At 47.0% G+C, this 14,383-nt stretch overlaps 1 protein-coding gene across 1 annotated transcript in view; it reads right to left on the bottom strand.

Moving 5' to 3' along the window:
* Positions 1-9,988: 9,988 nt before the first annotated feature.
* Positions 9,989-14,383, bottom strand: part of LOC117885223 (C-type lectin domain family 2 member B-like) — a 9,273-nt gene continuing 4,878 nt past the window's right edge. Inside the window, exons 3-6 of the mRNA XM_034786462.1 lie at positions 11,890-12,065; positions 10,676-10,779; positions 10,219-10,359; positions 9,989-10,042 (exon numbers count right to left, since the gene is read on the bottom strand). Of these exons, the coding sequence (XP_034642353.1) occupies positions 10,242-10,359; positions 10,676-10,779; positions 11,890-12,065 (398 nt within the window). The 3' untranslated portion in view covers positions 9,989-10,042; positions 10,219-10,241. The remainder of the gene's footprint in view (positions 10,043-10,218; positions 10,360-10,675; positions 10,780-11,889; positions 12,066-14,383) is intronic.

The raw sequence follows: 14,383 nt of genomic DNA, 5'->3' as shown, positions 1-14,383 counted from the left end.
CTCAAAGGGAACTATGATGTCTACCATGACGATCTTCTTCTGTTCCTCGGTGATGACGATGTTGGCTCTCCGTTCCAGGGATGGCAGAGTTCATGGCAACCTTCCCCTTGGGTGGCAGGATGGCTCTGACTAGACGATCTTGAATGGCATTGAGGTGCAGCTGCCAGGCTTTAGAATGGGGCTTGCAGCTACACAAGACGTGGGGTAGCGTCTCATTGGCACAGACACACTTTCTGCATCACTTGTAGTGATTCCTGTGGCAGATGGCTCTATTCAGCTGGACGCAGTTGAGCCGGGCCCTGTGGCTGAGCCTCCAGTTGGCAAATCGGGTGAAACTTCCCCCGGGGAAGAAGTGGTTGCTGGCATCCCACTTGCAGGTCTCCTCAAAGGCCTTGCCCTGGTCTGGTTTCTATCTCAGGTTTTCCACATACTGCCAGCAGTTGGCATCCTTCAAGGTCCTCTCCAGTATGGTTCTAGTTCTTGGAATGATGAATGTGTGTTCTGTATTCTTGGCCTGTGGCACTAGTACTCCCAGCTCCTGACATTCCTCACATGGCTTGTGACATGTCCAGTGGCAGCCAATATGCTGCTCCAGTTGTCGTGTTGCATTGTGAGTCCAGAGTGAAGAAAAGTTTCTCCCATCTCTTCCAAATTCACCTTCCAGGAAGCCGCTCAGGTAGGTGGCAATATTGGTTGGAGGGGGTCCTGGCAATTCACTTCCTGATGACATCATGCATAGCACTCACTGCGATGTTCCTCACCATGGCATCAGAAGGCAGAATGCTTGAGTGATCACTGCAATGTCACACGGATCACCCATTTGAGGGACGTTGGTGTCACCCTGCCTATGCAAGATGTACACCAGTTCATTGCTGGACCTCTGGGGAAGAAACATCCACTTCTTCACTAACTGCCTTATGGTGTTGTCTGCCTTGTTAAGTGGTACCTTCACCATGGCAGATCCCCTCAGGACAAATGAAATACGCGGGATCAGGAAGGTGTTCAAGGCATTGATCTTCTGCCATGGTGCCAGTAGGGAGGAGTCGATCGTAGCCACATCCTATAGGATCTCCACAATGGTATCCTCAGGTGTCTGCTGGACATGGAAACGTATGGGCCTGCCGAGATGTTGGTATGCTTGCCCATCCTCAAGGAAGGCCATGATTTCACCCTGGATCTGAAATGGCATCACCTGGACCGAGCCCCTTCTACTGCCATCAATATGGAGGGATGCACACTTCTTGGTGTTGAAGTGGAGTCCCATCCAGTTGGCAGCCTGGCTTGTGACATTGAGCATTTGTTGGAGACTCTCAGGATTGTCTGCAATCAGGACCAGATCGTCTGCATTGGCCAGGATATTCAACCTGTTGCCATACAGGTCGAAATCGCCTAGACCATTGGAGATCACTGAAATTAGGTTGAAATGATGGGGCTTAGGGGGCAGCCTTGCTTCATGCCACTACGGATTGGAATTTCAGGTCTCCCTCCTTCCATGGAGCGGATGATGGTGGTGTAGCCCTCATAAAGTTCCCAGACCAACTAGAGAAAGTTTTCAGGCATCCCGTACTCTCCGAGCATGTCAAGAATATGCTGGTTGGGCATGGATCCAAAAGCATTAGCAAGGTTGAACCATGCTATGGCACATTGCCTCCGTGCCCTCCTGGCCGCCTGGATGGCAGATTGAAGGACAAAGTTGTGTTCATAACAGCCTTCGCACGACATGAAGCCCTTCCGGATGGAGCTGATGGCTCCTCCGTTCACCAAACAGTCTGTAATCCTAGTCACGACGCAGCTGGCATAGAGTTTGTACATGGTGGAACACAGAGAGATGGGTCTCCAGTTGCTGGGGTCATCTCACTTGCCTTTCTTGTAGATGAGCACCATCACAGACTTCTTCCAGGAACTGGGAATATGGCATAATTATTTGCATTTGTTGAAAATGGCAGTTAATACCAGGCAATCAGGATCTCGTTTTTTCAGGAAGTTATAATGAATGCCAACTTTTCCTGGGATTGTGGTTTTTGTCTTTGTAAATCTGGTCATTATTTTCTGTGATGTAAAGTCTTCTTCCAGGCCCCTTGCATAGTTAACCTGGGGCAGAGGATGAAGGCTCTCTGGACACCACACATTATTCTGGGCTATGTGGTCAAACACACCCTTGAAGTACAAGAATAGTCTCTTGGATGGGATTGCGCAGTAAGATAAGGGCCAGTTGAGGATCTCGCTCATAGCCTTAGGGCAGTTTGATCGGTAGTTTCTGGATCCTGGAAGCTGCTGCTGGATCGTAGTAATGACTGATGTTCCTTCTCCTGACTTCCCTGGTGTTGTTGTTATGGCTTGATGCAGGAGTTCCCTGAGCAGTCCATGTGGTCTCCTGATTTCCCTTCTTCCCAGATACAATTTCTGCAGACAGATCGTTAGTGAATCTGTCTACAAGGAGGTCAAAGTCATCGAAGGAGGCTGTCCTTGCTAACTCCTCCATCCAAGCAGCTTGCCATGGTGTGGCGGACCTCACTGTAGGCTGCTGCTCCTCTGGTTGTTCAATCTCTGCAGGCTCAGGCTGTAAAATTGCTGTGGAATTAGCCTGTAGCCTCTTTTCTTCCCTTACAGACTTTAGGGCAGCCTGGGTCCTTTTAGAAAGAACAGTCTTGGAGGCACCGGTACTGGTCCTTTTAAGGATGCAGTCTTGCTTGGGAGTTTCTGGTATGACGCTGGTCTTTTTGTGGATGAGTTCTATTCTGTCTGTCTTTGATGTAGCAAGAGACCTTCTGGGGGCAAGATCCCGTTGAGTGGTCTTGGAGGCCGTGGGTCTGCCTAGGGATGAGGTCCCGTTGTGTGGTCCTAGCAGTGGAAACAGCTCCTCCACTGGTTGGGTCTCGCTGGGGGACCTGTGAGGTAGTGCTAGCCCTTCTGATGACAGGATTCCATGAAGTTACCTACGGGGGGCACTGACCCTTCTGATGATGGTGTTGTGCTGGACATTCTGTGAGGATGCACTATGCTATCTGGAGATGGAGTTACCTTGCATAAACTGGGAGAAGGTGCCAATCCTCCTATTGGCCAGGTCCAGTATAGGGATCTTTGAGGCAGCACTTCTTCTTTCAATGGTGGCATCCTGTTTGGTGGTCCCAGGGACAGGGGTAGTCCTTCCATCAGTAAATTGTTGGACCACCTTTTTGTATTGTGGCTCTAGGGGAGTTGGCTGGTGTGCCGTACCAGAGTATTAGGATAGTTGGAAGTTGGAGGTAGAGCACGCAGCATTTCTGCATTTGAAGCAGAGATGTGGTGGGGACAACATAGTCTGTTAGAGTTGGCCTCTTCTGGTGTGAGATGTCCTTTGCAGGTGACTTGATATGACTTACATTTCTTCTGTGTCTTGAAAGGCAGGTCGCAGAGGGCACACTGGAAGGCAATCCTCTTGCTATAGATTCTCTTCAGGTATCTGCTAAGACCGTCAAGGTATTGGAATCCTCGGACCGGATAGCAGGTAGGGCAGAGATACTATAGGAAGGCGATACTTGAGGCAGATGCAATCATTCTCCCTTTCTTCTCCCTCCATTGGATGGGCTTCAGTCATATCATCAGTGTTGCTAGATGGTTCTCCTTGATCTGGGAGAGTAGAATTGAGAGGTTCAGCTGAGCAGGTGTTGAGTTCCTGCTGGGTGATTTCTGAGGAGAGGCTGGTCCCGCCAGCTGAAGTACCTTCCTACATGGCATTTGGAACAGCAGGAGAACAACCAGCATCAGGATCCTGGGTAGGGGAAGAGGTGGCAGAAGTTCTCCTTATAGCATCATTCTGCTGAAGAGCGGTCAAGATGATGTGTGGGAGCAAAGGAACACAACTTGATGCTGAGTTTGTATAACTGGCAGTTTTAGGTAGAAACCAAGCACATTTGCTACAGAAATCATTGAGATTATAAACATGAGTCTCCCACAATTTAAAGTATGCCTGCTACATGTATCAAATTAATAGGCAGATTTAGAGTACAGGTTATGTATGACTGGAGGTGGCTGAATAATACAATAAACTCCAAATAAGCATGGCAAGATCATGTCACTGCTACTTGTAGGGTCATCTTATTTGTTAAGAAGTATTCAAATGGTTGTTCTACTTCTAAAAATATTGACAACTCCTGAAAGTAATCAGTCTTACCACACAAGATTATTTGTTCAAAAACGTTATTTGTTGCTCATCATTTGCTATTTACCTGTTTCATACATGGAATCAGGGATCAGAAACAGCAATGTGATTTCAGTGACTGATCCCAAGAAAATAACTAAGTCAAAGCAAACAATAAATAATCTGCCATAGATGACTCATCCCTCCTGACACTGAGGGGCACAATGTAAAGGGGAGGGGGGTGAGATGAGACCATTCCAGGTTGCTTCTGGGAGGAACTTTCAGCCCCACCTCCCTGGAACAGGGCAGCCAATCCCAGTGTCTCCGGGGCTAGGGCCAGCCCGAGTCCAGGGAGACTCACAGCACCAGTTTCTCCCCAGAGCTCACAGACACCTCAGCAGGGGAGATGTGGGCACGGGCAATGCCCATAGCTCTGGCTGAGCAGAGGCCAAGAAACCTGCTCCTATTACCTTCCCCAGCAACTGCCTGCCCTGTGCCCAGCCTGGAGACTTCTGTGCTCTCCCTGTCCCACCTGTTACCTGCAGGGGGAGGGATAGGGGCTCTGTCTTTCTCCCACTGCACCTCCCTCCGGCATGTTTGGCTACTCTCCTTGGCAGCCGAGCCCGGGCGGGGAGTGGGATGGAACCACTACTCAAGCCGGCTGAGGGTGGCTGCTCCAGCAGCTGCCTGAAAGAGAGCTTGGCTGGGGAGGGGGCAGCAGCCCGCCCGGACTGGGCTGCTGGGGGCAGAGGCCGAGCAAGCCAGAAATGTGCCTGGGGGAGGGGAGATTCCGGCTTGCTCGGCCCCTGTCCCCGGCAGCCAAGCCCAGGCAGGAAGCAGAGGGGGCAGGCCGCCACTGCCTGCCCAGCCAGGTTATTGAAGGCAGCTGCCGCACTGCATAGAGGCAGCAACTTGGAGCAGCCACCCTCAGCTGGCATGATAAGCGGCTCTGTCCCAGCCTGGGCCCGGTGGCCAGAGCCAGGGACTGAATGTGCCAGGGGGCAGGCGCAGCAGGAGAAGGACAGAGCTCCTCTCTTTCTCCCCCTTGGGAGGCCGAGCAGAAATCTGGGGGGCACTTGACCTTGCATACCCCCCCATGCATCACCTATGTAATCCACCATCTGAGATTTGCATAGTTATTCAATACTTAAATATATTTTCAGATATCAGGGTCAAAGTAAGGTATTTATAAAACATTTAGCACATTTCTATCTAAGCACCAACCTAAATGGAATAATCCATTTGGGAGTCTCAGATCTGTCTGTCTCTTATGATGGTTAGCAGTAGTGCAGTAGAAAATATTGATAGTATTCAGGAACCATCAGGTAGCCATGCAACATTACATTCTAGAGGCAACTTCTTGCAGATTTGTATAGCACCCACCCACTGCCCCTTCAGAGCTTGTCTAGCTCTATATCCATCATACTGCTCATAGGCTCTGCAGTGATGTATTCTCTCTTTTCTGTCCTACCTCACTTCTTTAACAATTCTCTCCTTTAAGCCCTCTCAGACTCCTTCTACCTGTCTGCAGCACCCAGCCTCCACTAGCCATCGTTCTAAATTTTGCTATAGCAGCAGCTACTTTACTGGCCTTTGGCATTGCCACTTCTCTGTGACTGCACCTGACCATTTCCCACTGGGTTCAGGGGAGCACAGCAGCAGTAGTGCTGAGGATTTCGCCAGTGATAGGAGCAGCTGGGCCTAGCCCGCTTTCCAGCTTCACTTCTCTGGACCCTGTAGATGCCTCTGCTGGCACCCTTTCCTAATGAACCACATCCCAGCTAGAAGAGCCAAACACTGTCCTACACAGGTTTAAAGCTATATTACAAAGAGCTTCCCCACCCCACAGGCAAGGGCACTTCTTCAGAGGGCTCCTGAACTAGTTCCCCACCACAGTAGATCACTAACTCTCTCTGACTCTTTCCCTTCCGCATGCTGGGATTATGGTACGGGCTCAAAGGGAGGTGGGTCTTCAGATGCCTTCTTCCCCTTCTGTTAGGCTTAAGTATAACACCTAAGGACCGGAGGGCTTTCCACACTGGCAGTTGGCCTCATATGTCCCTCTCTGAGCAGGCCCTTACTCCTCATTACACACCCTACCCTTATCTAATAATTCAGATCCTTCTGTCCCTGCTGTGGAACCCTTTGTACAAATGCCTGACCAGTCACAAGCATGGCAGGGGGAAAAATCCAGTTACTTCCTTCCCAGTGGAGATGAGTTCTTCCCATTGACAGTCAGACCACAACTAGGCTTGGAAGGATTTGATTTAAATTGTCAGTAAACATCAATTTCACCTGAGACACAAATCAATTAAAAAAATATCCATTTACTGTAATCAGTGTGCATTAGCTCCCATGCCCCTAGTGCCCGCAGGGATTCAGTATCCTGAGCCCACAGCCATGTATCCTTGGTCCCACTTACACCCTCACTCAAAGGCCAGGAGTATGGTGGACTGTCTGCCTCCCCTAGGCTAGAGTTGTTCAGCAGCAGGGAGGCCTCACCACAGCTGGGGACTCATCCTCCCCCCCAGCCAGGGCTGTGATGGTCTCTGCTCCAACAGGCCAGGATTGCAAACTCCTCTACATTTTGTACCCATACGGATTCAGTATTCTTGGGACTGCAGCAATGCAAGGAGCACCTTGCAACCCTGCTGACTCATTCACCAGCTGGGAGTATGGGGCATCATTTGCTGCCCCTAAGCCAGAGCTGTTCACCAGCAGGATGGCCAGGGACTCCTCTGCTGGCTCTGGCAAATAATTATGCATTCCAGTACCTGTAACAAAAGGCCCACAATTTTCTTTTTAAGCTCAAACCTTCAAGCTGTGGGATCTGAAGACTTTTTGGGCAAAATTCTCTGATTTCCACTCTTGAATTAGGCTTGTTACAAATAAATGAAGCTTTACCATTTCAAATCTCAACATCTAGTGTCATTAACTTATTGTGTGCTACACACCCTTAATTTCCCACAACTATGAAAATTCAAATAAAAAATGAAAAAATGCTTAAATTCCATGATTTTGGGCAACCTAGAAACTTTAAAAGTAGATACAAATCCTTAAAAAAATAAAAATTGATATTGTCAAAATGTAAAAAAAAAATTGAATTCTGCCCAGCCTCCCCAGCCCCGTCTGGAGTGATTTCAATAATCTGATTTTTAAGAAGTGATCTAATTCAACTGATGCTTTGTAACACTAATAGAAACATTTGTACTATGCCAAGTTGAGATGAAAATTTATAATAAAGCAAATAATAAATGTTGTGGGTTTGTTTTTTTAATTGGCGGTATTGGTAGGGAGTCAATAGAATTTTACAAAATTGCTAAGAGGCAAAACAAAATATTGACAATTAAGGCCATAATCATGAAAACACATAAACAGGTAATTTTACTCACATGAATAGTCTGCCATAATTAAGACTACCATGGCAATCAAAGTTCATAGAGTCATAGAGTTTAAGGCCAGAAGGGACCACTAGAATCTAAACTAGTTTGACCACCTGTATGTCAGAAGCCCTTAACTTTCATCCTGTTATCCCTGTATTGAGCTCCATAACTTATATTTGACTAAAGCATGTCTTCCATAAAGGCATCCAGTCTTGATTAACTTCCAATACATAATCAAAGCTATTGTGAACTTTTTTCTGTATACAGGCCCACATCTTCAAAAATAGCCATCTGAAGTCCCACTGACTTCAAATAGCAAACCCTGATGAAAGAGAATTGCTTAGCCAATGTTTTTCAGTTTTCTTGACTTGCAGAAGGTCAATATACTGGAGGGTGGTGTTGATTGCTACTTGCTTTTTCCCCACAGCAAAGATGTTAATGTGGTCCTGGACTTGTCAGCAATGATGAGCATTTAAAGTGTGAAACTACTTAGTAGAATTTCAAATTTTGCATACATACATTTTTTGTCTATTAAGAATTAGGAAACTCTAAAGAGTCAAGTACAAAACATCACTTTATTTTATAATCTTGAATACTTAACGGGTAAAGAGAAAATCTGAGTTAAAATAAACATTTTAATTTATTTTTAAAAAATCATTTTTTTACATTTAAACATTTTTACTTGGGCTGCCAAGCGATTAAAAAAATGTGCAATTAATCACACTTAAAAGAATACAATTTATTTAAATATTTTAGGATGTTTTTACATTTTCAAATATATTGATTTTCCTTACTATACAAAATACAAAGTGTACAATGCTCACTTTATATTTATTTGAATTACAAATATTTGCACTGTAAAAAAAACAAAAGAAATACTATTTTTCAAGTCACCTAACACAAGTACTGTAGTGTAATCTCTGTCATGAAAGCTCAACTTACAAATGTAGAATTATGTACAAAAAATAATTGCATTCAAAAATAAAACAATGTAAAACTTTAGAGCCTACAGGTCCACTCAGTCCTACTTCTTGTTCAGCCAATCGCTCAGACAAATGTAACTTTAGCGCCCTCATGGCCAAGATGGAGTCTGCTATGCAGGCAGCTCTGGCCAAGAGAAGGCGCGCGCAGGAATGCAGCAGGAGAAATCCCTTCCATCCTAGGGGCACCTGTTCCAAACCCCCAGAGTGAACACACCCACCCACAGGAATCGTACAATGGAGATAAAGGGAAATATTTATTTACAGAGGGATGAGAGGAGAAATACAACAAGGGGAAATATAGGGGGAGCAGTAGAACAGGGTTGCATCCAAACCAAGGCCCCACAGGCCCAGTGGTAGCAGAGTCTGGAGGGGCAGACACTGAGCAATGTGTCTGCACACAGAGTTCAGGAGTCCGGAGCAAAGTTAGGGTTACCATATTTCAACAATCAAAAAAGAGGACATGGGGTGCCGCCCTAGCCCCACCCCCTCCCACTTCCCGCCCCCCTCAGAATCCCCCTACCTGTCCCCTGACTGCCCTCTCCTGAGACCCCCCCCACCTTAACTGCCCCCAGGACCCCACCCCCTATTTAATTCTCCCTGCTCCCTGTTCCCTGACTGCCCGAACCGCTCTCTCCACCCCCTTCTCCTGACAGCCCCCCCTAGAACCTCCGACCAATCTACCCCCCCCCCCTCCCCTGTCCCTTGCCTCCCCCCCCCCCACCAGGTCGAGGGAGAGCTGCGAGCTTCACGTGCAGCCAAACACTGTGGCGCGGCTCTGCGGGGGAAGAGGGAGAGTGGGAGGGACTCTGGCTTCTAGAGGCCCCAATGGCTGCGAGCGGCTTTCAATCAGGCCCAGCCGTCCAATCAGCCAAGCCGTACTCTGCATGAGGGGAAGGGGGAAATCCTGGACATTAGAAATCCCCCCCCGGATGGCCATTTAAAGCTGAAAAAGCCGGACATGTCTGGGAAAACCCAGACAGATGGTAACCCTAGCAAAGTTCCAGTTCAGGGGTGAGTCTTGGGTGCTCCTGGTCGTCTTCGTCGCCAGTGAACTTTCCCCCAACAAACCCCTCCGGTGCCCTCTTCTGCCGCTCTCTGCAAAGCTACACAGAGTGACCACCTCCCCAATTAACTAGCTACAGCCTCCCTCCTTGTTCCTAATGAAGAGTCACAAGCCCCAGTACTCACAGCCCCATGCAGCTCTGGGCAGCAGTGATACTGGGTCCAGCTCCAGCCGGTCCTTCTCGGGCGATTCCCCCCGGCACAGTGCTCCTCCTGGCTCCTGTCCTGGGGTGTCCCCGATCAGCCCTGTCCTTCTCAGGCTTCAAGCAGGTTCTCTCTGCTTCACTTTTCCAGGGCTTCAGGCTGCCTCTCCTTCTCCTTGGAGTTCCAGCGCTGCCCCCTGGAGTTTCCCTCCTTTCTTCTTACTCTTCCCCCTCCCCACTAGGAAAAAGATTTAAAGGAGCCATGCTCTCTAAACCCCAAAGGGGTTACACAAATAAGTTTGTTTACATTTGCAGGAGATAATGCTGCCCACTTCTTGTTTACAATGTCACCTGAAAGAGAGAACAGGTGTTTGCAAGATACTTCTGTAGCTCGCATTGCAAGGTATTTACGTGTCAGATATGCTAAACATTTGTAAGCCCCTTCATGCTTCAGCCACCATTCCAGAGGACATGCTTCCAACACAGCACAGAAGACAAATTTCATTTGCAACTTGCATCAAACAAACCTTTCATTGCTGATTGAGAAAACTCATCTGGACTCTTTGATACAGATCCAGTATCTTAGAGATGTGCAGTCTACAGTAGCAATTTGCTTCATGCTAAGGAAAGCACAGTTCAAGTTTGGGGCATCATTTTCCAACTGAATTCTGGAGAGGATGAAAACATGGGACTAAAGTTGATTCCATTGTGAATCTGGCATTTCAAATAAGGAACAGGACCACCAATAGGCTCTACCCTCCTTCACATGTACACACACACAGACCTCTCCACAAATCTCCTAACCAGCAACTACAACATAGTCTTTTGATTGTTTTGCAAATCTATTGACCAACTTTCAACAAGATTCCATGCAGACACTTCCTCAACTCTGCTTTGGGAGCAACTTAAATTTTTTTTCTGGGTTTGATCAGTCAGGTATGCCAATATCTCCCACACCTGCCAGTCACAGCTGAAATAACTTACATGGTATTAGTAAATGGAGATCCATCCACCCACTGCCATCCCTCTCCTCCTTTGCTTAGTCCAAGCCAGTAATCCTCATTTCCTTTAAAAGAGTTAATAGTCTCCTGTAAGGGGGGGGAGAAAGAAAGAAAGAAAGCATATTCTTATCAGTACCTATTATGCTCTATAGATTTAGATTATGAATAGGATAGTGGGTATAGTAGGGTGCATTCCTGGAGCTAACTCTGCTAATGGTGAGAATGGCAGCAGGGGCCGCTAGTCTCCCCCTTCCACCTCTGCTGCTCCTGTAGATAGTGCTGTTCCATAGACCAACATGGGAAAGAATGAAAGTGACATTGTTTGGAAGTGCTGTGGGAGAAGGGCAATGGTGTCCAGAGGAAGTAGGGAGATGTGGCAGATGGGACAGATGCTCAGGAAGAGACTGAAAAGCAGAGGCAGCTAGTTACATTTGTGCAAACCTGTTAGGGCCAATGGTATTGCCAAGGTGTTAGCAAGGGCATGGTTTGGCCTGCAGAAAGATGTAAAGAGCCCAGGGGAATTTTTTGGGCTGGCAGGCAGAACAAACATCTTGTAGATACTGAGACACAATAACCATGGAGACCAGGTTTGGTATTTTTACTGTCACTCTTCAAGACAGAACTGCTCTTTGAAAAGGGACCGTCATGGTAAACCTGATAACATTATTTTTCAAACTTTAAGGACAATATGGTTCAGGCATCAGGATACCATCTAACCTCTAGCTCGCACATGTAAATCCAGGACAGATCACCCAAAGCGAGCAGAAGTTACCACTTATCTCTTTGGTGGCCTACTGGAATACTTTTTATGGACTTCTGTCCACTTCAGAAAGACAGGCTGCCCGCATTACCAAAAGCACTACCACCAGAATTGGCACCATGGTAGTCTCAGCAGAGAAGCCAAGGAGTGCTTGCATAGAGAGCACATCTTGGTATGTTCCTGCTAGCATTAGACTGAACTTTACTATAAAATTCCACAGCAAGGTTCCACAACAGGTAGGGTTTTTAAAGTTATATTTTTGAGTTTTCAATTTTCAAATAATCTGACCAGTCCCTTATTTTCAAGAATCTTGTCCTTCCCCCACCAATGCCCACATCTGCAGCCCCATCTAGGTCTACACAAGTGATCCAGCCATATTATGTAATTCCATGAAGATCTTTGCTAGGAGAGAATCAAATGAAATTTCTTATTCTCACCAGTTGTGATGGTTCTTTTATCACAGCAAGTGTGGCATTATGAGAACTGCAAAACTCCTTACTGGCATCCCAGTCCTGGGTTTCTTTGGAAAAATAGTAACATTGCCCTCTGAACCACATCCAGCCTCCTGGGCAGGGTATGCACTTTCCAGTCACAGCAGGGACACGTTCTATGGCTAGCAGACAGAAGACAATCAGCAGACATTTTCTTCTCTTTTTGGGGGTGGGGGTGGGGATGAGGAAGGAGATTGTATATTGAACACTGTTAAAATTGTAAGTGGTCACTTTAAATCTCCCAGGGTGGTTTTCTGGGTCGTGATCGCAGGCAGGGGACTCTTAGGGAAGTGTGCAATCTGGGCCTAGCAGCAGTCAGTCTAAAGCCAGCCAGCCTGCCTGCCTAAAGTGGGATGAGTTGTGCCTCTCGGCCTTTGGAAGCACCCTGCTTTATCTTTCTGGTTTTAGTTACTGTGTGTTATTGTTCTGGAATCTAAAATAAAAGTAGTGTTACACTGCAACCTTCCAGCAAGAGTATTTTGTTTTTTTAAATATATTTACTACATCCTACCTATCTACCTAGATTCTCCTTACAGTTTCAGTGGCTTACTGTATTCTTTATTTCTTGTCCTAAACTGTTGGGCAGTGTTACTTTGTGGTCCAAACATCCATGTCACACCACCAAGGTGGGGTAAGGGAAACTTGTTCATGCCTCTATACTTTATAAACAACTTTCATGTAAGTAGGGCCCTACCAAATTTACAGTCCATTCTGGTCAATTTCACAGCCACAGTATTTGAAAATTTCACATTTTCAGATGTTTACATCTGAAATTTATGGTGTTGTATATGTGGGGGTTCTGACCCAAAATGGGATTGTGTGTGTGTGTGTGGGGGGGGGGGGGGGGTCAATGGTGTTGTAGGGCGGTCATGGTATTGCCACCCTCACTTCTGGGTTGGGCTCTGAAGGCAGCACTCCTGGAGCTTCCTGCAGCTGGAGGAGGTTTGTGGAGGTGGGTCTGATCTCCCCCGTGTTGCTGGGAGCACCCCACCCAGGAGCTCCTAGTCCCAGCTGAGCTGGGGAGGCACAGGACTTGCTCTTCCCTGGCATGGCCACGCTTGGGTGGTGGTGTAGTGGGGGGGGGGGGGGGTGAGATCAGACCCACCTCCACTTCTGGCGACCTCCTGTGGCTGTTGCCCAGTCCCGCAGCTTCCTGCAGCTGGGGTAGGTACCCAGAGGTGGGTCTGATCATCCCCCCGAGAGTGGCTGTGCAGGGGAAGAGTAAGTCCCGTCTCTCCACAGCCCAGAGGGGACTAGCAGCTGGAGCCAGGGGCCCAGTAGCAGCCCCCAGCTGGGGCATCCCCATCCTTGTCTCTCCCCTCCCACAGCTAGATTTCATGGGGGAGATCTGATTTCACTGTCCATGACATGTTTTTCATGGCCATGAATTTGGTAGGGCCCTACATATAAGTCACTAAATAAAATGCAATATTCTAACTGCAGCAACAACTATAGTTAAGGCTGCCTTTGTATTTCTGTTTGAAGCTACTCATAACTTTTCAAAGAGGTCATATATTGGTCTGAAGTTTTTAACCACAAAAATTTTCACAGAAAGTGTCAACTGTCCACAATAAATATTATGTTTCAAAGAAATTAAAAGATAAAAATTTCCAAGGGTGACACTTTCCAACCAGTTCTAATTTTTGTTGCTGTTTGGTGAAGTACATTAACCAGTAGATAAAATGCCAAGTTTAGAGCTGTACAAGTACAGCGAGGCAGTATGGTCTAGTGGACAGGGCACTAGACTAGCAATCAGGATACTTCGAGCTCTATTGCAAGCTCAGCCACTGACCTGCTGCATGGCCTTTGGGAAGTCACTTTACCTCTTTGTGTCTGGGAGTCCCCACCAACCCTTTGTCTTCTCAATGTAGATTGTAAGGTCTATGGGGCAGGGACTGTCTCTCACTATGTGTGTGAACAGAACCTAGCAAAATAGGGCCCTAATTAGTTGGGAAATTAGGTGCTACTATAAATTAAAAAAAATTAGATGTAAAATACAATCCCCAGACTCAATGTACAGAGAAGCTTCCAGGAACTGCTGTAGTGAAAGATACAGCTCTCTCATAAAAACAGTTTAGCAGCATATTTAAAAAAAAAAAAAAAAAAAAAAAGCAAGCTCAGGGCTGGTGACTTGAGCATTTGAGTTCTATTCCTGGCTTTACCTTTCTATTTTTCAGTCTTTGTGTCTGAGAAATTGGGATAATTACCTTTCCCTGTCTCCCAGGAGTAAGGTGAGAATTAATTATGTTTGTACATGAAGTGCTAATTACACTTCAAGGAGGAATATCTTGCGATCTATAGTTAAAAGAAAGAAATTCCTGATGAAAAGGCTAGAATAGTTCCAACCCTTTGTGTAGTCTCAAATGCTGTTCACCATTTTCAATCCCCCCCCCCCCCCCCCCCCCCCCCCCCCCCCCCCCCCCCCCCCCCCCCCCCCCCC

Source organism: Trachemys scripta, chromosome 1, assembly GCF_013100865.1.
Source record: "Trachemys scripta elegans isolate TJP31775 chromosome 1, CAS_Tse_1.0, whole genome shotgun sequence".
NCBI classification, from domain to species: Eukaryota; Metazoa; Chordata; order Testudines; family Emydidae; genus Trachemys; species Trachemys scripta.
The sequence above is the reverse complement of the archived record's forward strand: the minus strand, read 5'-3'. Positions and strand labels throughout refer to the sequence as shown.